This window comes from Saccopteryx leptura, chromosome 2 (genome assembly GCF_036850995.1).
Source record: "Saccopteryx leptura isolate mSacLep1 chromosome 2, mSacLep1_pri_phased_curated, whole genome shotgun sequence".
NCBI lineage: Eukaryota > Metazoa > Chordata > Mammalia > Chiroptera > Emballonuridae > Saccopteryx > Saccopteryx leptura.
This window is the reverse complement of record NC_089504.1, coordinates 5,375,338-5,400,425: the sequence shown is the minus strand read 5'-3', so window position 1 is coordinate 5,400,425 and position 25,088 is coordinate 5,375,338. Positions and strand designations below refer to the sequence as shown.

The window sequence follows — 25,088 nt, the reverse complement described above, 5'->3', positions numbered from 1 at the left end:
TGTTTGGGCCCAGACTGGGAATCAAACCTGCGGCTTTGGCGCTCCGGGTGATGCTCGATCCGGCCAGGACCTGTTTGACTATTTTTTTAAAAAATGAAAATTGATCCATGAGCCGCCTCTGTATAAGTGGACCGATAACCCTTAGGCTGTCAGATGTGTGACTAGAAAGGCTTAGGGCAGAAACAGGCGCATGTCACTCTCTCTCTTCCCCCTCCCTTCCACTCCCAGGTCAAGTGTTCCTGACTGAAGTCCAGCTCACGTCGGCCCAGCGAGGGCTTTCCCCCCCAGCCTCCTGGGTGGAGACCTGCTCCTGCCCCCAGGGATACGTGGGCCAGTTCTGTGAATCCTGTGCTCCAGGATACAAGAGGGAGACACCCTTGGGAGGTCCCTATGCCAGCTGTGTCCCCTGTACCTGTAATCGGCATGGTACCTGTGACCCTGACACAGGTGAGTCTCCCAACACCCCGTTGTAAGGCTACCTGGCTACCCGCAGAACAGGGTAAACAGTGTGCACGAGGGAGTGATCCCTAAAAACAGCAGTAATTAAACGGAGTCATCGAGTTCCCCCTCAGGCTGGGTGCCTTGTCTCCCACTACATCACTGAAGACGCAGAAATCCCCGAGATGCCAGGACCGGCTTCCAGGTCAGGGGCCTAAAGTGCAGGGAGGCCACATGGCCAGTAGATGGCAGAGCTGCTCCTCCCGCAAGTTCACTACCTGCTGTTCGTCCCCACTGACTGGAGAGGAAACCCAGAAAGACCTCCCCAGAGGTCACTGGACAGGACGTACTGGAGGGGGCTGGACACAGGCCTCTCACACCGGTCCTGGGAGGGTCAGCGCCCTGCTACTCTCCTGGAGCCGGTGGGATCTCGGAGAAGGGAGCGCCTGCTCAGCTCTCCTCGGGCTCGCTTTGGAGCTGACAAAGGAAGGTGCCCGAGAACCAGCAGACGAGCCAGGGAGGACAAGCACCTGCCCGTGCGAAGCCTTCCCCCATCTCCAGTCCTGTGCCCGTGGCAGGCATCACCAGCCAAGCCCAGATGGCGTAATCCTTCCGCCCCATGCTCCAGGCAGCCCCTACTGAGAAAGCAGAGTCAGCTCAGGACATGACACCAGTTTGTCATCCCTCAGGGCCCCTGGCCATGCCACAGCTTCCTGCCCTGCAAGTCCTCATCTGTCCAGGGGGAGGGGCGGCCACTGCTACCACCCACCCTGGACAGAGCAGGAGTAATGAGCACGTGGGGCTACACCACAGGGACAGTGGGCAGGCATGACCGGTCCCCTTGGGTCCCCCCTGCTGTTGCCACCGCCGCTGCACCTCCCCCTCCGGTTCCTTTTCTTTCCCCCGTTCCGCTCAGCCCCAGCCTTGCCAACCGGCCTCATCACCCCGTCCCCGGCCGAGGCCCCCCGTCCCGGTGCTGCCCGCTCTAAGCAGACTCCGGGTGCTGTGGGGCTGGAGGAGGGGGTTCGCAGAAACCCCCCCCCCATCACTAGACACCCATGGGCAGGGAGCCTCTGAGAACCAGCAGGCCCCATGACCAGAGCCTCATGTCACGGCCAGAACCCTGGGTCCGCGCCCCTCTCCCTTTGGGCCCCGCAGCCGGGAGGACCTGGAGGGAGGGAGAAGGAAAACGGAGAGGAGTCGTTCGCTCTGGCGTCTGCTGGTTGGATTATAGGTTTTAGAATAGGAAATAAGAGTGATAGCATTAGTAATAACTCTCTGTGCCAGGGACTGTGCAGGGCACTCTGGCTGCACGGTCTCCTTGAATCCCGAGAGAAACCTTTGAGGTCAGAGCCCATTTAAGATCGTTGTGCCCGTTTTGCAGGTGAGGACACTGAGGTGCAGGGTGTTAGATGGTTTTTTGTTTGTTTGTTTGTTTGTTTTTTGCATTTTTCCAAAGCTGAAAACTGGGAGGCAGTCAGACAGACTCCCGCATGCGCCCGACTGGGATCCACCCGGCATGCCCACCAGGGGGCGATGCTCTGCCCCTCTGGGGCGTCACTCTGTTGCGTCCAGAGCCATCCTAGCACCTGAGGCAGAGGCCACAGAGCCATCCTCAGCGCCCGGGCCATCTTTGCTCCAATGGAGCCTCGGCTGCGGGAGGGGAAGAGAGAGAGACAGAGAGGAAGGAGAGGGGGAGGGGTGGAGAAGCAGATGGGCGCTTCTCCTGTGTGCCCTGGCCGGGAATCGAACCCGGGACTCCTGCACGCCAGGCCGGCGCTCTACCACTGAGCCAACCGGCCAGGGCCAACGTTAGACGGTTTGATCAGGTTCACCTGGTGGACGTGAACCCCAGGTGGACCCTTCACCCCTGGACCACGCTGCCTCCACTTTAGAAGGGCTCCCTCCCATTCTGCCGGGACGTGTTCTGTGACCCCCGCCACCAGACGCCCGCTCGTTGTGTCTGGGGAGTCCTGGGCCCAGGCAGCGGTGAACAGGTGCTTGTCTTGCCCCTCAGGGATCTGCCTGTGCGGCCACCACACTGAGGGCCCGTCCTGTGAGCGCTGCTGGCCAGGCTTCTACGGCAACCCCTTCGCAGGCCACGCCGACGACTGCCAGCCTTGTCCGTGCCCCGGACAGTCGTCCTGCACGACCATCCCAGAGAGCGGGGAGGTGGTGTGCACCCACTGCCCGTTGGGCCAGAGAGGTGAGTGGCTTGTGCCCTGGGGGTCCTGCCTCTACTTGGGCTCCAGGAGTGGGGTCCTGGGTGTGGAGTGTGGCAGCTGAGGGAGGGGGCAGGCCTGACCTCTGGGGACACTGAGTCCCGAAGCACCATAGCCAGGGCCCCGGGGCTGCTGTGAGTTCCTGGCAGAACTTGGGCCATTGAGCATATCCAGGTGAGATTTTGAGAATTCAGAGCCTGGCTTAGTATCTTGGGGTGGAGCTCAGGAGGCTGTCTTCCCTGACTGATACATTAAGATGGAGAACCCCCGGTTAAACTTGCAGCTTTAGAAAACATCAGCAGATACTGTGTGATGCAGACATCCCTCCATCCCCCCCGCCACCGTTCCTCACTCCCCCTCTAGACTCGGGCCCATCCTAGACGTCTGGTTGTTTTAAACGGCTTCATTGAGATCTTATGCACATACCCTACAATTTACCCTTTTTTTTTTTTTTTTGTATTTTTCTGAAGCTGGAAACGGGGAGAGACAGTCAGACAAACTCCCGTATGCGCCCGACCAGGATCCACCTGGCACGCCCACCAGGGGCGAGCTCTGCCCACCAGGGGGTGATGCTCTGCCCCTCCGGGGCGTCGCTCTGCCGCGACCAGAGCCACTCTAGCGCCTGGGGCAGAGGCCAAGGAGCCATCCCCAGCGCCCAGGCCATCTTTGCTCCAATGGAGCCTTGGCTGCGGGAGGGGAAGAGAGAGACAGAGAGGAAGGAGGGGTGGGGGTGGAGAAGCAAATGGGCACTTCTCCTGTGTGCCCTGGCCGGCAATCGAACCCGGGTCCCCCGCACGCCAGGCCGACGCTCTACCGCTGAGCCAACCGGCCAGGGCCTAACTTACCCTTTTAAAGCATAAAACCCAATCTTTATATATATTTTGCTATTAATTTTTTTAGTTATGGCAAAATGTATAGCATAAAGTTTGCCACTGTAACCACTTATAAGCGCGCAGTGCAGTGGCATGGGGCACACTCGCTTTGTTGTGCTGCCATCTCCACCGTCCGTCTCCAGAACTCCATCTTCCCGACTGAAGCGCCCCGCTCCGCCCTCCCCCTGCCCCTGGCACCCACTGTTCTTTCTGTCTCTGTGACTCCGACTATTCCAAGGACCTCACAGCCGTGAAACCATGCAGTTGCTGTTCTTTTCATGGCTGGTTGTTCCAGTTGGCATAGCATTTCTAAGGTTCTCAGACGCCTGAGTCCAAGTTGGGTCTCTGTGGCTGCATCAGGACAGTCTGTTCCATCGGTCCCGTCAAATGTCTGCTTCGCTGAGGACCTGCCACTCGGACAGCCGCTCCCAGGCAGCCAGCAGTAGTGCTGGGGGCGGCCCCAGAGCAGGGTCATCCCACCTCAGGACCTGCACCCCGCCCCATCATCCTCCTGCCCTCCCGTTCCCCAAATCCTCTGCCCCCACCCCGACCGTGGCTTCCTCCGGTCTGAGACACGCGTGGAGCCCAGCCCACTCCGTGAGAGTGTGAGCAGTTAGAGAAGCTCAGCTGACCCCAGCTGAGACATACCTGAGGGAGGATTTCAGGGAGTGAGGCACGGCTATGTGCAGAGGGGACCACCCTGGGAGGGATGCCCGGGTGGACAGTGGCCCTGGGGCCCTGTGCTGCCCTCGTCTTAATCACACCAGTGTCCTTTGGTCCTGGCGAGAGCCCAGCACACGAAGAGTTCACCTGGTCCTGGACAATCTGAGCTGGGACTGACTGGGGTCAAGCTCTGATCCCCTTCTGCCCCCGTCCTGCCCCTTGGCACCCCTGCCTCACCCAGCTCTAAGCGAATGGCTGGATCACTGAGGGGACTCATTCTTTGCCACCAGCGCCTTCCCCCTCCCCCCCCCCATCCGCCCATCTTACCTCATTTCTGTGTCCGAGTCCCAGAGCCAGCCCCGGGCCTCTACTCTGAGCTCCCTTCAGACTCTTCTCTCCCAGTTTTTATTTTCTTTTCTCTCTTTTTCTGTCTTAGTGTATCCCTCCTTCCCCTTTTTAAGGTTGTCTGCCGTTAGTGATATTAACTTGATTGCAACTGAACGATGAGCTATGAGAACACAGGGCGCCCACAGCTCTCTGACAATGACAGTGGCTGTTAATTACATTATCAAATGAGTTATATTCGTAATGATTGAAACTGCCTGTGAAAGTGTAAAGAGGGACACACCGTGCGTGTGAGAGGAAGACAAAGTGCCCCTCATCCCATCACCCCCAGGGGACCATGGCGACGGTTGAGGTCTGTGGGTCCCCCCCCTCCCTGGTTGTACGTTTCATGCAGACTTACAGAGAGAGGCAGGTGTGTTTCCCAGGAGCAGGCTGACACTGCATGAAGCACATGGCACACACATGTTCTTTTATGTCCCATCTGTGCCCAGAGTGAACCTCCCAGGTCACAGCCCCCCGGAAGTCTCCCCATATGCCACCCCGCGTGGACCCGGCAGGCTGGCGTGCCTCATGCCCGCTCCTCCACACACAGCCTGTGCCTCTCTCTAGGGCGGCGCTGTGAGATCTGTGATGATGGCTTCTTTGGGGACCCGCTGGGGCTCTCTGGGGACCCCCAACCCTGCCGGCGGTGCCAGTGCAGCAGGAACGTGGACCCCAACGCCGTGGGTAACTGTGACCCCCTGTCTGGCCACTGCCTGCGTTGCCTGCACAACACGACAGGGGCTCACTGTGAGCACTGTCAGGAAGGCTTCTACGGGAGCGCCCTGGCCCCTCGGCCCGTGGACAAATGCGTGTGTGAGTACCCGCCTCCCGGACCCAGCCGGCCCGCTCTGCGGGGCTGTGCAGCTTGGGCAGGTTCCTCGCCTTCTCTGTTCCTTGTCCAGACAGCGCAAGGGTTTGCTCTTCTCCAGGGTCTCCCCCAGCCTTGGGATCTGGTCAGCTCTGATCGTGTGGCTTTTCTTCCTGCCTTGACCATTGAGCGCTCACCTCACACTCCCCAGTTAGTACGTAGGACTGTCCCGATGGCCTGTGGCACTTGTCACATTCCTCCTGCCCCTGAGCTTCCAGTCAGGCTGTGCCTCCTGGCTGAGGTGCGCTTCCACCCCTCTCCACTGCCTGGGCTAACCCTCAGCCCCGTGTCCCCCTCAGAGGCGTGGTGGGCAGCTGCAGGCAGGGGCTCAGCACCCGCCCCAGACGTGCTCCTGAGCCCTGGCTCCACGTGGCACCTGTCAGCACTCTGCTGGCCTCTTGTTTTCTGGGTCCCAGGAGAGCAGGGTTGAGTGTCCCGAACAGTGGATACAGGAGTCCATCTGCCTTTGATGCCCCCCGCCCCCGGCCGGGTCCCTGGCCTCCTCTCTGGCCAGCAGGGGCTCAGGGCGGGCTCAGCAGGCCCTCCAAGCTCTCTCTCCAGGGATGTAGCAAACAGGCTGAGGTCTGAGCCTGGCCCTAGAGCCTTTGTTCAGAAACAGCTTGGGAGTCCGGGCTGCCCGTGAGTCCTCTCTGTGGGCTGCCTGCCCTCTCTGCATTGGCTGGACCCCCAAAGCCTGGACGGATGGCTCCCGTGGGTTCCCAACTCCCTTTCCTATTCCCACTCCCAGCCTGCAGCTGCAACCCAGGGGGCTCGGTCAGTGGGCAGAGAGCCTGCAACCCAGCGACTGGCCAGTGCTCCTGCCTGCCCCATGTCACCGGACGGGACTGTGGCCACTGCAGCCCAGGCTTCTACGACCTCCAGCCCGGGCAGGGCTGCCGGAGGTGGGTGGGGCGAGGCTGCGGGTGCCCTTCCCCTCGGGTCTGCCCAAGGTGGAGGAGGGCACCAGGGAGCCTCCAGAGAGGGGCCTGGCTTGGAACGTGCGTCCCAGGCCCACTGCCAGGTACACGGTGTCCTACACCGACGGGGGACAAAGGGACAGTCCCTGGGGGGTCAGATCCACGGCCCTGCCAGCCCAGGATGCAGGCCAAGAGCAGCCCTAAGGGACGTCCAGGTGGGCAGGGGGCCGGCTTGGTTTCTGATTCCCTTCTCAGTGACGTTGTCGCTCGGTGACCTTTTGGCCGCAGCAGCACCTTAGACAGCATCTTTGGGGACCATTAGACTCCAGGGAAATGCCCAGTGAAGCAAACAGATTTCTTCTTTGCGTAACTTCTCAGAGCCTTGGATATGCTAATTGCATTGTGACTTTCCCGTAGAGGAGTATAGTCTCCAAGATGTATATGTCCCCATAGCCATTGCGGCGGGGGGAGGGGCATTTGTGAGACTGCTTCCTGGAGCACAGCTTAGGGGAAGCTGTCTGACGTGGACCAACCTGGAGATGGGGTCTTGTCAGCAGAGGGCGTGATCTGAAGGCCCCTCACCGTGGTGGCACCAGTGGCGGCTGGGCTGGGGGTCACCCAGAGCTTCCTCAGACCCAGGTCCTTCCCTTGTCACAGCTGTAAGTGCCACCCGCTGGGCTCCCAGGAGAACCAGTGCCACCCTAAGACGGGGCAGTGCCCCTGCCGCCCAGGCGTCCAGGGCCAGGCCTGCGACAGATGCCAGCTCGGCTACTTCGGTTTCTCCATCAAAGGCTGCCGGGGTAAGGAGACCAGTCCTTCCTGGCCTGCCTGGAGGGCGTGGTCTGAGGTTTCTGGGCAAAGAGGACCAGCGGGGACAGTGGCCATGCAGCAGGGGAGAGAACGGTCAGGCACAGATGGGTCTCGGAGCAGCCCTGCAAACGTGGAGTGAGCGAGCAGAGGGTGCCCTGGGGACCAAGGATCTAATCCATTCCTGTGTCCCTGGGCCCCTGCGTCACCGCCCTGGGGCCTCAGTTTCCTCCTTTGTGCAGTTAGAGTGCCTGGTAATGCACTCCCAGATCCCGGGGACTCTGAAAGAGGTCAGCCTCCCAGGACCACCTCTGACCTCTGAATCCATTTCCCGGGAAGGACCCAGGAATGTATTTGGGCTGCCTAGGGGGTCCTGGAGCAGCCTGGTGTGAGGCTGCCGGGGACCTGGGGCTTCTGGCGCAGGGTGGCCATCCGGGTACCCAGCCTGTTCCGCCCCGGCCCGCAGCCTGCAGGTGTTCCCCACTGGGCTCCGCCTCGGCCCAGTGCCACGAGAACAGCACGTGCGTGTGCCAGCCCGGCTTCGTGGGCTACAAGTGTGACCGCTGCCAGGACAACTTCTTCCTCACAGCCGATGGTGCCCAGTGCCAGGAGTGCCCGTCCTGCTATACCCTGGTGAAGGAGGAGGTGAGCCCGCCCCGCCCAGGCCGCGCGCCCAGGCCTGCTCCGTCTTCTGTTCATGCCCGCTCCGTTGTCAGGACAGAGGTGTGGTAGGCTGCATTCCTGCAGGTGCCGTGGGTCGGGGAAGGGAAAGGGCAGTGACAGGCACAGGGTGGGCAAGGCTGGTTCTCAGAGGTCTCGTGTGTCCTTAGCTGTAGGGCCCGGGGACCCTCAGGGAGAGCGGCCGGGCCGAAGCCAAGGGTGTTTCCAGGGAGTATTTCCTTCCCTGTCACCTCCAGGCTGCCAAGCTAAAGGCCAGGCTGACCCTGCTGGAGAGGCGGCTACAGGGGTCCACCTGTGGCAGGCCCTGGGGACCAGTGGACATTCTGCAGGGAGAGGCCCCACCAGGGGACGTCTACCAGGGCCACCACCTGCTGCAAGGTACAGCGGGAGCCTGGGAGGCGAGGGGAGGGCTGGCTGGTCAGATCCCCCTTGGGGACCCTTCCCCCTGGTCTCAGGGTGCTCTGAGGCTCCCAGGTCAGCCCCAGGAGTAGCTACCTGCTGGGAAAACCTCCTTGCTGAGGTGGGTTCCTCCTATGGTGCAGTCCTGTCTCCCCATGGACCTCTCCTCCAAGGCCCCTCGCCCAGCTGTACCCTGTAACTCTATTAATATCATGGTCTTACTATAGCATTGATCCCCAAGCCCCCTCCCCTGTCCAGACTGTAAGCTCAGTGAGACTCTAAGGCTGGGTTCATTCATTAATGCACTCACCCAGCAAGTAATTGTCGAGGCGCTGTCCCAGGTGCTGAACAGGTAAAGCTCCTGCTCTCTTATCTGTTGTCCGTTTTGTTCACTGCTATCTCCCCAGAATAGAAAATAAATGAGGCCCTAGCCAGTTGGCTCAGTGGTAGAGTGTCGGCCTGGCATGTGGATGTTCCAGGTTCAATTCCTGGTCAGGGCACACAGGAGAAGTGACCATCTCTTCCCCTTTCTCTTCTCTATTTCTTTCTTTCTCTCTCTTTTCCCCTCCCACAGCCATGGCTCGAATAGTTTGAGTAAGTTGGCCTCAGGTACTGAGGATGACTCCATGGCCTCACCTTAGGTGCTAAAAATAGCTCAGTTGCTGAGCAATGGAGCAACAACCCCAGATGGGCAGAGCACAGCCAGTAGGGGGCTTGCCAGGTGGATCCCAGTTTGGGAAGATGTGGGAGTCTGTCTCTCTGTCTCCCCACTTTTCACTTAAGAGAATTAAAAAAGAAAAGACATAAATAGATAAAGGGGGGGTAAAAAGACTGCACCTAAAGCCAAGTGGAATCTGGCCTTAAGACACTGAAATTTAGGGAGTATTGAAAGCAAATTGGTAATTTTGTGAAATTTCATGTTCATAAGTACCTATCCATATTCCTTTAGCAGCCAGATATAAGTGAGCTGAGCACCTGTTAGCAAGACTAATTATCCAGTCAGGGAGCTACCCAGTGCCGCGTGTTACAACGCCCGTTCTGAGCCACGCTGCACATTACATTTCTGACTCGAGGTTGTTTTACTGCTGCCCCAGATTCAGGAGTTGCTTGTCACCACAAGCGAGCCTGGGTTCCCGCCAGCCCCCAGTCTGCAGCTGACTTCCTGTGTGGGGGACATTGGGTCTCTGGGCCTCAGCCTTTGCATCTGTAAAACTAAGAGGCTCTTCCTCGGGACCTGACTGGCGGTGCTCCAGCCTGGCGCTCGAGGGAAGCTGTGCCCAGGAGGAGCGGAGGGCGTGGACAGGGTCCGCTGAGGGCGAGGGGCTTTGTGTGAAATCTCCACCACTCCGTGACCCCCTGGGCTGCGGGCTTTCTGCAGGGTTCCGGGAAGCCTTGCTGGTGCAGGTGACAGGCCTCGAGGGTGCCATAAAGGCTGCCCGGGAGCAGCTGCAGGTGCTGAGCGAGAGTGCCCGCTGCGCCCAGGCCGGTGCCGAGAAGCCCTGTGTCCAGCTGGCAGACCTGGAGGCGGCGCTGGAGTCCTCGGAAGAGGAAGTGCTGCATGCAGCCACCATCCTGGCATCTCTGGTACCCCAGGAAGCCCCCTCCCCACACTGAGCCTGGGCTCGGTGCCAATGACCCAGTGACCTTGGGCATGCCTCCTTCCCCTTTTTGGGAGGCTCGATTTCCTCATCTGCCAAATGGGGGACACATAGAGCCTCCTTCACTGGTTCAGGGAGATAACATGCACAAAGAATGAGGCCTAGCCCAAGCAGTGAGTGCCCAGCAAGCGGTAGGTGTCATCACTGTCCCTTCCTCGTTCACGGGCCCTGCTCCCTGGATGCTGACTTCGAGCATTTCTGAAGTACCGTAATGGCACTGTACGGTTCTGCCCAACAACTTCGCCAGGTGTGGCCCGCTGCCCTTCAGGGATGGGCCATCTCCTCTTTTCTCCAAAGGTGATTCCTCAGGAAGTCCCCGGCCAGCCCACCAACTGGAGCCACCTGGCCACAGAAGCCCGCGTCCTTGCCAGGAGGTGAGCCCCCAGGCCATGGGAACATGGTGAGGTCCTGCCCACACCATTACGAACAGAGCCCACCCCTTCTTCTCGGGGGTCCCAGGGTCAGAATCAGCCCCACAAGCATCCCGACCCTCGGGGTTGGAGCCAGATGAGGACAAGGTCTGCCTGGCTGGGGGGGAAGTGTCACCACGTGGGAAGGATAGGCATGTGAGGGCAGTACGAGCACCTCAGAGATGCTGGGACCGGGGCACAATGTCACCTTGGCCAACCGAAGGTGTCTGAGAGCATCTACTGTCTTTTTAAAAATAACAGCTTTAGTGAGATGAAATTTGCATGTCCTACAACCCACCTGTTTAAAGTGTACAACTCAGTGGTTCTCAGTGTACTCAGAGTTGTGCAACCATCCCTACAATCAACTGTAGAACATTTTCATCACCCCAAAACAAATCTGGTACGCATTAGGCTCCACTCTCCATGTCTCTTCAACCTCCCCGGCCCCTGGTTACTAACCTACTTTCTATCTCTATAGCTTTACCTGTTGTGGACATTTCATGTACATGGAATCACACAATACATGGTCATTTGTTTTTGTTTTTGTTTTTTTCTTAGTAAGTGAGAGGATGAGAGGCAAGGAGGTAGAGAGACAGACTCCCAAATGTGCCCCTACCAGGATCCGCCAGGCAAGCCCACTAGGGGGCGATGTTCTGCCCATTTAGCCACTGCTCTGTTGCTTGGCAACTGAGTTATTTTAGCACCTGAGGGGAGGCCATGGAGCCATTCTCAGCGTCCAGAGCCAACTTTCTCAAACCCATCAAGCCATGGCTGCGGGAGGGGAAAAGAGAGAGATAGAGAGAGGAGGGGGGATCGAGAAGCCAATGGTCACTTCTCCTGTGTGCCCTGACCGGGAATCAAACCCAGGACTTCCACACACCAGGCTGACACTCTACCTCTGAGCTAGCCAGCCAGGGCCAATACATGGTCATTTGCATCTGGCTTCTTCCACTTAGCAGATTGGTTTCTAGGACCACCTAGGTGTAGCATATACCAGTACTTCCTTCCTTTTTTTTTTTCTTTTGGTGATTTTTTGAAGTGAGAAGTGGGGAGGCAGACAGACGGACTCCTGCATGCACCCGATCGGGATCCACCGGCACGCCCACCAGGGGGTGAAGCTCTGCCCATCTGGGGTGTTGTTCGGTTGCGACCAGAGCCATTCTAGCGCCTGAGGTGAAGGCCATAGAGCCATCCTCAGTGCCCGGGCCAACTTTACTCCAATGGAGCCTTGGCTGCAGGAGGGGAAGAGAGAGACAAAGAGAAAGGAGAGGGGGTGGGGTGGAGAAGCAGATGGGCACTTCTCCTCTGACCAGGAATCAGGACTTCCACACACCAGGCCGACGCTCTACCGCTGAGCCAACCGGCCAGAGCCAGTACTTTCTTCCTTTCTACAACCAAATAATATTCATTGTGTGGCTATGACACATTTTGTTTATCCAGTCATCATCCATTGATGGACATTTGGGTTGTGTCATCCACTGCCTGTCAGAAACAGCTTAAGATCCTCCAGACACAGAATCTGCCCCTGTTTTTCCCCTTCAGCTGTATCATAGGGACCTTCGCCTCATTTTACAGATGAGAAAACAGATTGAGACGTTAAGTAACTAACTTGCTTAAGGACACACAGCTTGGAAGTGAGAGCGTCAGGATTCAAACTCAGGCTCTCTTTACCACCCTTTTCTCTGATGACCACATAATTTATTGTCCAAACAGAGATTATATGCATAATAAAGGGCCCTAGTCCTCATTCTGCCAGGGCAACAGGCATAAGCTCTGTGTAACAGGAACAGGGGTGTGGGTCCCCGTCCTGTCAGTCTTTGTTGTGTGTCAAGCAGAAAGCATGGCTATACTCTGGGATAGCAGGAGGCCCAGGCCGTGGGGGGTGTGGGTTGGGGCCTAGGCCCCCTTCCTCATGAGCCCTTGGCCGTGGTTGGTGGATATTCCCGTACAGCCACAAGGACACTGCCGCCAAGATCAAGGCCACGGCTCAGAGGGCTCTGCAAGCCTCCAACACCAGTTACACGCTTCTCTGGGGTCTGGTGGAGGGCAGAGTGGCCCAGGAGGCTCAGCGGGGCCTGGAGGACAGGTGAGCCCTCCCAGGTGTGGGTAGGAGCTTGGTCTGGCCTCCCGGAGTCGACGGGGCCTGGCCAGAGGCTGCTGGTTGGGAGATGGCTTCTTTACCCTGGCAGCCTGTGCAGTGGGTCAGGATGTGTGGGGTCTTGGGCCCGACCGCTGCTGTTACAGGAACCCACTCATGCATGGGGGTGCAGCTCAACCTCTCAACAGAAGGGATGACAACCTGAACAAGAAGGGCCCTCCCTCCCCTGCCGTAGCCCCCAGCCGCACCCCAGGTCCCCAAGGTAGCTCCTCTCAGGCACCAGCTTCCTTTTTGGGGGCTCTACTTCTCTGCTGTGGGTGGCTCCTTTATATCCCTCTTTGTCAAAGGGTCAGGGGAGACCCACCAAGTTCTGCCTGAGCCCCAGGTGGACTTTCTAGTTGGGGGAATCTGATTGGCCCAGCTCAGATCAGGTAGCTAGACCTGAGCCAATCAGCCTGGCTGGGGTGAGGTCACATGACCCCCTGGGGAACAGAGGTGGTGGTGGGGGCTGGCTCTCTGAGAAGGGGTGAGGGGTGGGAGGGAGCTAGGTGGGGGTCTCCACCCCAGCAGTGCCCACAGTTGGGCAGGCTTGGCTGGCTGGGTGTGGAGAGCTGGACAGGACAGGAAAGCTGTTCTAGTTGGTTGGTTGCAGCACCTCAGGGCTAAAGGGCCACAGAGTGGTCATGCAGCCCAGGAGTCTCCGTGTCCACGATCACCCAGGGGCACAGCCGAGCCAAGTCCAAGTCTGGGCCACTATCCCTTCCCCAACACCAGGCGTTTTCCTCTTCACGGTTCACCCAGAGGAGCCAAACACTTGCAAAATGTGTGATTCTCAAGTGGAAAGCAAGTGCGAGCCCTTCAGAAGAGCGTGTTTGAATCGAATGAATGAAGAAGCGAGAATGTGGTCCCTCCACTGCCTTTTCCATTCATTTGAAATCTGCAGAGTGGCGGCCAGTGTCTGAGGCCAGCTGCTGGTTTCTGCCTGGGAGGCTGGGAAAGGCCTGCAAAAGCTGAGGCCAGGGGCTGATGGGGAAGGAAGGCCCTACGCCCTGGTCCTCGGGCCATCCTGACTCTCTGTTCTCAGGTACCAGGAGGTCCAGGCGGCCCAGAGGGCACTGGGCACGGCTGTGGCAGAGGTGCTGCCGGAAGCGGAGGAGGTGCTGGCCGCCGTGCAGCAAGTTGGCGCCAATGCAGCCCTGCACCTGACCTCGCGGGCTGCCCCTGCAGCACCGGTCAGCTCGGCCGTCCCTGGCGTTCTGCATGGGGTGGGGACGGGGGCAAGCGTGGCAGCTGGGAAACCAGTGTGGCCCAGGCAGAGAGGCAGATGCCGTGGCTTATTTTTAACTCTCCAGCAGTTGATAAAAAAACAAGATAATCCGCCTCCGGGGCTTGGCAGGGCGCCTGCCTGGCACGGAGTTAGCGCTCAGCCGATCTGGGTTGGTGATTACAATAATAATATCGGGGCGGGCCGCTTCTCCGGCACAGTGGCATTAGCCACGGCATTAGACTACTAGACGGACTTGGGATCCATCCCAGCTCCACTGCTCCAGCCATGACCTTGGTCAAGGATTCTCCCTCCCTGTGCCTCAGTTACCTGTCAGGTGGAGCTCAACCTTTGGGTTATCCAAGGGCCACCTATTCAAGGGGGAGATGGGTCAGTAACGCACAGGGTGGTCCTCGGTGCATGCCAGCCTCACCCCCCTCTGCGCCTGCCGACCTGCGCTCGTCCCCTCTGGATAAATGAGCTCCATCGTGTCTTCTCGGTGACCCTGGGTAGACCAGGGTAGGTTCTTCTCATCTCCCCAGTGCCTCCACCCAAAACTCAGGAAGTGAACTTTGGAGAGAAAAAAAAAAACCTACTAAGTTTATCCAAATGCATTTGGAGAAAAACGTGAGCAGGACTGAGCGGGCCCAGGTTGCTAACGGGGTCCCTGCTTCTCCTCCGCGTGTGCAGATAGCAGGTAGTGACGCATTTGGCCTGAGCGCTGGTTCCCCAGGTGCTGCTGAGGCTGTGGGGTCACGTGCAGTCCCTGCACAGGGATGTTCTCTGGAGCCCGGACAGTCTGAACCGGGGCGTCTAGCACCCCCCAGGTCTCAGCTAAGCGACGGTGGACCTGGGGGAGGAAGTGCAGGCCAGGGAGGTCAGCTGGCTTGCTCGAGGCTGCACTTCTAGAGATTGATGGGGCTGGAATTGGAGCCTCAAGAGACAGGCCTCACCCCTCGCCCTCGACCCTCTGCTTCCCTGTGCCCACGTGGCCCTACCACACTGTCCCCGCCCCTGACGCGTCTCACCCTGGAGAGGATCTGCCCCACGGCCCCTGCTGCCAGGCCCTGCCTGAGCCCCCCATCTCCCTGCAGCCTCAGAATCCCCGGGCTGGAGACTTGCGCCTGAAGGCGCAGACCCTGGAGGAGATGGTCACATCCAGGGAGCGCGTGGTCACCGCGGCTGCCCGGGCCCTCAAGGAGGCTGCCCACACTGTGCTGCACGACACAGAGCCCCTCACACAGGTGGGTTTTTGTCCTTTGAGGCAGAACCTGGAGGTGGGCGGGCTGCCCTGGGGTGATCTGGGGGCGGGGTTATAGGGGAGGGAGAGGCAAAGACTCCAGCAGGTTCTTTTTATCCCTGTAGTACCTCCTCCCGAAACTCCAGAGACCCTCAGAGTCAGCTAGGGCAGGAGACAGGATGGACCGACAGAGGTCGGGATAGACAGACAGACAGACGGCAGCACCGGCAGCCCCCAGAGCCACGCCTACCACCCTTAGTCAGCATTAGTTACAACTGGGATGGGTCTCACTCATTTTTTCGGTCATTAGCTCACCCGCCCACACACATGGTGTGGCGTCTACAGCCCAGAAGGAGAGATGGTGTTACATGAGCAGGGAGTCCAAGTCGAGTTACAGGGTGAATTTAGCCTAAGTCCAGTGGTGTCCAACCTATTCAAGTGTAAAGACCTCTTCAAGTTCTTTTTTAATGTTTCATCTGGAAATAATTTTAGACTTTTAAAGAAAGGTTGCAAAGAGTATAAAGACTTCCCCTGTACCCTTCACACAAATCGCCCTTATGTCCAAGTTTCTACCTAACCACCAGGCCCGTGTCAAAATAAGGAAGTCAGCATGACTGGATACAATGAACGAACTAATCCTCCACCTGACTCCCCTCCGGGCACTTCTCACAGAAGCGGCTTCTCTGTAGCCTTCCTTCATTTACCTTGAAAATCAGAGAAGGGATAAGGCTGTTTGTGAGAAGTGAGCCTACATCTGAAGACCTGGGCCCTGTGCCCAGCACATCCTGGGGCAGCTCTGCCCTGTTGGGGCCTGTAGGGTGGTACCTGCTGACCTGGCCCATCACCCTTGTCTGCGAGTGGGTATGCCAAGGAGAGAGGGGCCTCCCTGGGTCTCTGGAGTCAGGGCCAGAGGCAGAGCCCAGCGTGAGCCCCCCCCCCCAAAGACAGCACCCCCCTTCCCCGCCCCTCCCACCCTGCTAAGCGTTCAGAGTCAGACTGAGACACAAGGGCTTCCGGGGCAGCATTTGTGATTCCTCAAACCCATATTATTTATTTATTATTTCTTTTATTGAGCTGAAATTCACGTGACATAAAATGAACCATTTTTAAGTGTACAGTACAGTGGCGTTTAGCACAGTCACAGTGTAATACAACCACCACCTCTAACTAGTTCCAAAACACACATCACCCCAAAAGGAAGCCCCGTGCCTCTGAAGCAGTCACTCCTTACTCTCCCTTCTTTCACTTACCATGATTTTGAGGTTCCTCTACGTTGTAGCATGCATCAGCAGTGCATTCCTTTTCATGGCTAAATAATATCCCGTTGCACGGATGAACTACAATACATTGTGTGGGTCCATTCGTCCATCCAACCCATGTTCCTCATCTGGTCCTGTGTAGGGGCCCTGGGGAAGAAACTCTCTATGGAAGTTGCCTAAGAAACAGATTTGCTGTTTGAGATACAGCGGCGTTGCAAAAAGTAACCTTCAGTTGTCCTTCCTGCCTGTAGTGGTCTTATTTCCAACTTCAAGCTATTCTGGGCCAGATAACTTCTCGGGAGAGAGATTCAGGCATTAACATTTGTATAAGAAAACCCAGGAGTTCCTGCTAAACAGCATGATGAATTGGCAGAGTTTGGGTGATGTTTTAGGACATATCACATGTGGGTTCGGTGCCCACCTGGCCTGGCTCCAGGCAGTGCACCCGCGTGCTACCTGCCCAGCCTCTCTCTTCTCTCTCCAGCTGCAGCATGAGGCCAGAGCCGCCCTGACCCGGGCTTCCTCATCCGTCCAGGCCGCCACAGTGACCGTCACGGGAGCCAGAACCCTGCTGGCCGACCTGGAAGGTATGCGTGCCTCACTGAGCCCTAGGCTCGTCGATGCACAAAGGCCCATGGCAGCCACCGACCGGAACAGGCTTGGCGGCAGGGGACAGGTCCAACACGTGGGTATAAGCCAAGCAGACAACTCTCTCCGTCAGGAGACCTGTCCCGTGACGGCTTGTCTCTCCCCGTCGCACATGCTGCTCACTAGGTCCTTGCCCACGTGGCCATCCATCCCCCAGACCCCATACGGGAAGAGAAGCCGATGCCATCGGCGCTCCGGTCCTGGTCTGGTCCGCTCTGGCCAGGGCTCCCGTTACCTGGTACAGATATGACTGCCAAGGTCCAGTGTTGAGTTGAGGCTAGAGGTAGGGACACAGAGTTTCTCTTTGGAAGGGGAGGACGGGTTGATGCCCGACCAGGCCTCTTTTTGGAGCTTTAGGGAAAATGAGGCTTAAGTGTTTCCATTTTACAGATGGACAGACCGAGGAGAGGAAGTGGGGGCTACCCCTGGATCAGAGCTCAGCTGAGTAGAAACCAGCCAGTATTACAGCTCTTCCTCTCCGTGTCCCCGTGCAGGATGGGCTCCTGTGATGTCCTCTTAGCTAGCTCGAGAGAATCCCCGCCCCCTTTGTTTGTAGCTCTGTTCCAGTGAGCCAGATAAGGCGGGAACCCACCCTGAGCACCCGATGTAGCTCCAGCCGAGGGCTCAGACCCCCTGGGCAGCGGGTGAACTGGGCTTTGCCCCCTAGTCTCTAGGCTTCTCTGCACTTGGAAGTCCTGGGGACCCCTTGCTTAGGAGGCTTCCGGCGGGAAAGGCGTGGTGGTGTGGGCTTGTCTCTGATTCATGTTTAGGAAAATGTAAACTCAGTGACATATGATGATTGAATATTAGGGTTTTAGAACATTAGAATCATAAGGGGTCTGGAAATCGTGTGCTGCAACCCCCTACCAGACAGGGGACTCGTCTACCCTTAGCTTGCTTGCCTCCTATGACGGTGTGCTCACTACCTCACAAAGTATCACCTTCTCATTGTTGGGTGGTTCTGAGAAGAAGAACATTCTTGCAGGTACTAAACGGAAGTCTGCCTCCCTGGCGTGGCACTGTAGTCCCCACGAGGACGCCCCTCAGGCCTCTAACCACAGGTTCTGTTCCCCATTCCCGCCCCTTTTCGGAGACACCCTCTCGTACCACCGGTTGGCCTGTGCTGGGGTGGCATTGAGGATGGAAGGAAACTTTGCCGAGTGAACTGTGGAGGAGGCTTCCCCCCCAGGGTGTGCTCCAGGGCCCCCGGCCTACAGTGTGCTCTACCGAGAGGGGGTTTGTGTTCAAGTTAGTTAGGAGATGCCTTATGCTGTAGCACCCTCTGAGGCCTTACAGGGCACACTTTGGAATCCTAAAGGCCCTGCCTGACTGTTGGGGGCACAGTGGATAGAGCATCGACCCGGAATGCTGAGGTCCCCAGCTTGAAACACTGAGGTTGCCAGCTTGAGCGTGGGGTTGCTGGCTTAAGCATAGGATCATCAACATGATCCCAAGGTCGCTGGCTTGAAGTCCAAGTTTGCTGGCTTGAGCCCAAGGTCACTGGCTTAAGCAAGGGGCCGGGGGCTTACCTTGAGCCCCCTGGTTAAGTCACATAGGAGAGAGCAATCAATGTACAACTAAAATGAAGCAAGTATGAATTGATGCTTCTCATCTCTCTTCTCCCTTCCTCTCTACCATCCTCACATAAAAAAAAATTTTTTTAAATGAGAGAAGGGGAGATAGATTCCCCGCATGCACCTCAACCAGGATCCACCCAACAACCCCCATCTGGGGCTGATGCTTGAATCAACCGAGCTATTCTCAGCACCTGAGGCCAATGCTCAGACCAACTAAGCTATCCTCAGTACCCAGGGCTGATGCTCAAACCAGTTGAGCCACTGACTATGAGAGAGGAGGAGAAGCAGATGTCACTTCTCCTGTGTGCCCTGACCAGGGATTGAACCTGGAATGTCTGCAAGCCGGGCTGACACTCTATCTACTGAGCCAACTGGCCAAGGCCAAAAAAAGAATATTAAAGGCTTGAGAAATCCCGCAATAAAGAAACCTGGTGCAAGCCCTGGCTGGATAGCTCAGTTGGTTAGAGCATCATCTTAAAATGCAGAGGTTGCTGGTTCGATCCCCAGTCAGGGCACGCACAGGAACAGATTGATATTCTTTTTTTTTTTTTTTTGTATTTTTCTGAAGCTGGAAACGGGGAGAGACAGTCAGACAGACTCCCGCATGCGCCCGACCAGGATCCACCCGGCACGCCCACCAGGGGCGATGCTCTGCCCCTCCGGGGCGTCACTCTGTTGCGACCAGAGCCACTCTAGCGCCTGGGGCAGAGGCCAAGGAGCCATCCCCAGCGCCCGGGCCATCTTTGCTCCAATGGAGCCTTGGCTGCAGGAGGGGAAGAGAGAGACAGAGAGGAAGGAGAGGGGGAGGGGTGGAGAAGCAGATGGGCGCTTCTCCTGTGTGCCCTGGCCGGGAATCGAACCCGGGACCTCTGCATGCCAGGCCGACGCTCTACCACTGAGCCAATTGGCCAGGGCCCAGATTGATATTCTTGAATCTTTCTCCCTTTCTTCTCTGTTGCTAAAATCAATTTTTAAAGATTAAAGAAAAAGAAACCTGGTGCACTTGACACTTAATTGACATTTCTCCCTGACATTTCCTGACACCCTGTAGAATTAGGACTCCATGGAGTATGCTTTAAGAAATGTCACTTTTGTGTAGAAGAAGCAAAATAAATCTAATTTCTGGGTTACCTTCATAAAGCAGTTATGTCATGTTGTACTCATAAAGATGAGAAGGCTTGATTCTTTTTAAAACTTGACTTTGTCTACTATAATCAATACTCCTTGAGATGAATTTCCCTTACAATCTTATCTGAAAGGGAGGGAAAAAGTCTCTTTCTTTACAGAAGGAAACTTCTTGTTAGATCCTAAAACATAATGAATTGTATTTCCCTTTTTGTCTTGGCTGCTAGGAAGCTCAGAGGTAAATAGAGCATTCACTACCGGCAATATTATTATCCTAATTTTCTCACACTTCTCACTCTTCCACTTCCCATCCTTGCCCCGCCCCCCTCAACCCAGAGATGCAGGTGGCCCTCAGTTTTTCATTTTAATGGTTCAACTCTTGATTGACACCTGACGAGGCGGTGGCGCAGTGGATAGAGCGTCAGACTGGGATGAGGAGGACCCAGGTTCGAGACCCCGAGGTCGCCAGCTTGAGCGCAGGCTCATCTGGTTTAAGCAAAGTTCACCAGCTTGGACCCAAGGTTGCTGGCTCGAGCAAGGGGTTACTCGGTCTGCTGAAGGCCCGCGGACAAGGCACATATGAGAAAGCAATCAATGAACAACTAAGGTGTCGCAATGAAAAACTGATGATTGATGCTTCTCATCTCTCTCCGTTCCTGTCTGTCTGTCCCTATCTATCCCTCTCTCTGACTCTCTCTCTGTAAAAAAAAAAGAGATCAACTCTTGATTGACTTATCACTCTAAGGGGCCTCGAAGCCTGTTTAGAAACAGGTAGTAGAGAAAAACAAAGAGCACAACAGATTTTGCTGGGTGGTGTGCCGTAGTTCCCCATCCCTAAGGGCGGCCCAGGCCTTGGCCACCGTGCAGCTTGTGACTTTAGTACGGATGATGATAGAATATGAACCTTTAGTCCGCTGGGCAGTATGTCTCATTTGTTTGTCTGCCCCCCTCCGCTCCCATAAGCCTGAGTAGTTTACACACAGATCATGTATTTCGACCTCCACTCGTGTTGTCCGAGGGGCTGGAGCTGGTCAAGCATCGGGAAGGCTCTCAAAGCTCTGAGCCAGGCCCTCCCTGACCGCCTCGGCCGGGTTTGCAGGAATGAAGCCGCAGTTCCCTCGTCCCCAGGACCAGGCTGTGCTGAGGAGGAAGGCCGGCCTCGTCCGAGGCGGGCTCCTTGTGGATGCAAGGAAAAAGACCAAGCTCGCAGAGAGGATGCTGGGAAACACGGCATCTGTCTCCTCCAGTGCGAAGAAAAAGGGCAAGGAAGCCGAGCTGTTGGCCAAGAGCAGCGCCAAGGTCAGGGACACACCTGTGGTGACAGTGGTATCCGTGGGAGGACTATCATACCAGAGCTGCCCCTGCAGACCCGCCCCTTCCCTGCGTGCAGCGCTGACTGTTCCGTGCTTACCAAGGGCTCGGTGGGTTCCAGGCTCTGAGCTCTGGAACTTCACATGGGGGACCCTGTGGATTCCTCAAGAAATAGGTGTCATTGCTGTCCCCATGGGACAGGGGAGGAACGTGAGGCTCGGCTGGTTCAGTAACGTAAATCACATAACCAGGACTCACACACAGTCCTGCCTGGCCTTATTCCCTAAGCTCCCAAGCTGTTCTTTAATCGGGTCCCATTCTAATGGGTGTGTGTCTCACCATCTCTCGCTGACGCTACTGCACCTGTCGTCACCATCGTGGTCTTTACGCCTAAGAGGATGTACTCTGTTCACCCTCTGCTTGCTGCACTGCCACCCACAGCTCGCCAGGACTTTGCTGAAAGAGGGACAGCAGGAACGCCGCCACGCCAGCCGGCTCTCCGGCCAGACGCGGGCGATGCTCCAGGAGGCCTCCCGGCAGGTGCTGGCCTCAGGAGCGCGGAGACAGGCGCTGGAGGAGGCCGAGCAGGTCTGTGTGCCACAGCCTTCGCCCCGTGTCCTTGTGGCCCCAGAGCCGGCGGGGAGCCGCTCAAGCTCCTCCTCCTTCCTCCTCCCTCCCAAAGGCGGGTGCTGGGCTGAGCGAGATGGAGCAGCGGATCCAGGAATCGCGCACCTCCCTGGAGAAGGACGTCAAGGCCTTGTCAGAGCTGCTTGCCAAGCTGGGTAAGGAGGGTCCGCAGCTGGGCCCTGACCCTCTGGGTTCCTGGGGCCCCTCCAGGGTCTTCCTGTGAGCTCTACAGGGATAGACCTCTCTGGCTGTTATCCCTGTCATTCATTCATCCATCCATCCATCCATCCATTCATTCATCTTTCCATCCATTCATTCATCCATCCATCCATCCATCCATCCATCCATCCATTCATTCATCTTTCCATCCATTCATTCATTCATTCATCCATCCATCCATCCATCCATTCATTCATCTTTCCATCCATTCATTCATTCATTCATTCATCCATCCATCCATCCATTCATTCATCTTTCCATCCATCCATCCATTCATTCATCCATCCATCCATCCATCCATCCATTCATTCATCTTTTCATCCATCCATCCATCCATCCATCCATTCATTCATCTTTCCATCCATCCATTCATCCATCCATCCATCCATACATTCATTCATTCATCCATCCATTCTTCATTCACTCATCCATTCTTCATTCATTCATGCATGCTGGCACAGTGCTTGATCTGGGGACACAGGAGTAGTGAACAACACTGCCTGGACCCTGTCCCTGTCCCTGTCCCTGTCCCTGCCTGTGGGGAGCCCCAGGTAGGCAGGTAGAATGGAGGCTCTAACCCAATTCTGAATTTGCTCAGAGGCCAGGCTGTTTGGACTTGCTGGAGGATAGTGGGGCCACTCTGGGTATTTCCTGGGAGCAGGCACTGCCCGGGCATCAGAGTTCGGGCCCTCTGCCTCTCCCTGCCCCTGGTTCAGTTCTTTCAAGGAGGCCTTCATTCATTGCCCGGGAACTTTGCGACTGTGGGGAGCCCTGGGGCCTGCTTCCCAGGTCTGCAGCCCTTTCTGTCCCGTGTGCTTCCCAGGACCTCATTCTGGAGCCAGAGACCCTTCTCCAGCACGTGTTCTCCCACACCCAGCACAGGCGGTCTCTGTAAATGTGGGCCCTTGGCGAGTGGGCAGGGCCTGTGGGAGCCAGGGGACATCACGGGCCTCCCACATAACGCTGCTTTATAGATGAGGAGACCAGGCTCAGGGTTTGCCCAAGGACTTCTTTTCAATTTTATTTATTTATTTTTTTTGTGAAAGAGACAGAGAGAGACAGAGGGACAGATAGGGGCAGACAGACAGGAAGGGAGAGAGATGAGAAGCATCAATTCTTCGTTGTGGTTCCTTAGTCTCCTTATTTGTTCATTGACTGCTTTCTCACATGTGCCTTGACCGGGGGGCTGCAGCAGAGCAAGTGACCCCTTGCTCAAGCCATCAACCCTGGGCTCAAACCAGCAACCTTTGGGCTCAGGCCAGTGACTATGGGGTCATCTCTATGATCCCACACTCAAGCTGGTGACCCCACACTCAAGCTGGATGAGCCTGCGCTCGAGCTGGTGACCTTGGGGTTTCGAACCTGGGTCCTCTGCATCCCAGTCCGATGCTCTATCCACGGCGCCACTGCCTGGTCAGGCAAGGACTTCTTTTTAAACAACAGTAGTAATACCAACAACAAAAATTAGCAGTTGCACAGTGCCATGTGTCAGGAGACAAGCTCCAGAGTCTGCGCATGAGCTCGGTGAGGTCCCCAGACCAGGCCTTCACCACACTGCCCTCTTGCCCCTCGCTTTCCCGGTGGACTGTGGGCAGTCAGTCTCCTGGAAGGTTCAGACTGGAAGGGCCTCTAGGGTGGGGGCTGAACGGGGTCCCAAGGACTTCAGGGAGCTGGCCCACACTGAAGCTCTCTGCCCCTCTGCAGGGTCGCTGGACACCCATCGAGCCCCAGCCCGGGCTCTGAACGAGACGCAGCAGGCCCTGGAGCACCTGAGACTGCGGCTAGGCCCTCCTGGGTCCCTGCAGGGGAGACTGAGGCTGTTGGAGCAGGAGTCTGAGCAGCAGGAGTTGCAGATCCAGAGCTTCGAGAGCGACCTCGCCGAGGTCCGGGCCGACAAGCAGAACTTGGAGGCCATTCTGCAGAATCTGCCCGAGAGCTGTGCCAGCTGGCAGTGAGTGCCCCGGCCCAGGGCATGCATCGCACCTGCAGGTGCCCAGAGCCCACGACTACGAACCCGCCCGCATGAACACACATTCCCTCCGAGTCTGTGCCCATATCCCCTGCATCCAGCAGGAGTCAGTGTGTGCATTCACGGTTCCCCCAGGTGTGTACACTCCCCCCCATGCACACCACAGTGTCAGTAACACGTATGCACATGCACCAGCCCATCTGTGCACATGCATGCATCACAGTCAATCCACACTTCTTCTTGAGGGCCACTGTGTGCTGCCCCCCTGTGGGTGCTGGGATTGTTACGTTAACACACTGTGTGGCACTGACGTGCTCACTCTCGTCACTCGCTGCTAAAAGCATGGGCCCGGACACGGTTGGGACCTGGGAGGCTGAGGGGGGCGTCTGCAGAGATCCAGCGTGGGTTCAGCAAGAGCCAGAGCCCCAGTCCCAGAGCTGCCCTCTGTCCTACTGCAGCCCCCAGCCCCTGTCACCCCTACACACACACACACACGCACACACACACACACACGCACACACACACACTAGCTCTGCACAACCAAGGCACAGGCGAGCCAAGAAACACCAGATCCTAAGGGGCTCTCAGCAGTAGAACCTGAGTTTCAGGACACCCGGGGCCATGAAGCACCCTGCTGAGCCAGCGGGGGGGGGGGCACCCAGGCAGGGAGATCATTGGGGGGTCCCACCCCCACCCCTGCAGAGGGGTCGTTGGCTTCATGGAATACTTCACTCTCAGGATCCGGTGCCCCTGTCAGCCTGTGGTCTGGGCCTCAAGGGCCTGGGTCAGCAGGCTCAGGGAGCAGGGAGCTCCCCTTTGTGACCCCACTGAGCCCACATGGCCTGTGACTGATGGACACTTCCCAGACTGGCCCAGTGGCTCTGGGGCCCTGACCTGCTCTGAGGGAGGCCCCTGCTGGCTGTGGAGGCCTGACTGCCTTCGAGTCTGCCCTGCTGGGGAGTCCCACTGTGGCCAGGCCCCCCGCTGGCCTCTGCCCAGGGTTCCCTGGCATTTCCTCCTGGCACTCCTCCCCTTTCTCGGCCCTCTCCAACAGATGGCAGGGCCGTGGCAGCAGGACAGCGGGTGCTGCGGGGGGCCCAGGCCCCGCCCACAGCTCCTCCTGCCCCCTGCAAGGCAGACGGGCAGCAGCCCGATTCTGTTGAATGGAAATAAAGGACCTCTTTACTAGCTGGGTCGTGTGCCTTTGGTCCTCTCAGGCTAGCTGGCAGCAGGGGCCCTGGCTGTGGGCGCACAGGCGGCACACCCTGAGTGTGGGACACGCCCAGTGCCCAGGGAATGGGAGGAAGAACATGTATTGGTCCATCTTGGCCCACACAGTAGCAGGAGTGGCAGAAGCGGAGCCCACTGGCTTGGCCAGGATCTTCCCACTTCGGGGAGGGGGGGTGTGGCTGCGGTCCTGTGACCATAG

The 25,088-nt window shown here is 57.3% G+C and overlaps 1 protein-coding gene across 1 annotated transcript in view; it reads left to right on the top strand.

The window, feature by feature from the left end:
* The window catches only part of LAMC3 (laminin subunit gamma 3), a 63,039-nt gene extending 38,192 nt beyond the window's left edge, over positions 1 to 24,847 (top strand). Inside the window, exons 12-28 of the mRNA XM_066366888.1 lie at positions 229 to 447; positions 2,456 to 2,644; positions 5,150 to 5,395; positions 6,199 to 6,352; positions 7,025 to 7,167; positions 7,641 to 7,819; positions 8,092 to 8,233; positions 9,633 to 9,838; positions 10,210 to 10,286; positions 12,274 to 12,408; positions 13,505 to 13,652; positions 14,779 to 14,928; positions 16,668 to 16,770; positions 20,633 to 20,832; positions 21,286 to 21,432; positions 21,527 to 21,626; positions 23,395 to 24,847. Of these exons, the coding sequence (XP_066222985.1) occupies positions 229 to 447; positions 2,456 to 2,644; positions 5,150 to 5,395; positions 6,199 to 6,352; positions 7,025 to 7,167; positions 7,641 to 7,819; positions 8,092 to 8,233; positions 9,633 to 9,838; positions 10,210 to 10,286; positions 12,274 to 12,408; positions 13,505 to 13,652; positions 14,779 to 14,928; positions 16,668 to 16,770; positions 20,633 to 20,832; positions 21,286 to 21,432; positions 21,527 to 21,626; positions 23,395 to 23,645 (2,789 nt within the window). The 3' untranslated portion in view covers positions 23,646 to 24,847. The remainder of the gene's footprint in view (positions 1 to 228; positions 448 to 2,455; positions 2,645 to 5,149; positions 5,396 to 6,198; positions 6,353 to 7,024; positions 7,168 to 7,640; positions 7,820 to 8,091; positions 8,234 to 9,632; positions 9,839 to 10,209; positions 10,287 to 12,273; positions 12,409 to 13,504; positions 13,653 to 14,778; positions 14,929 to 16,667; positions 16,771 to 20,632; positions 20,833 to 21,285; positions 21,433 to 21,526; positions 21,627 to 23,394) is intronic.
* Positions 24,848 to 25,088: the final 241 nt, after the last annotated feature.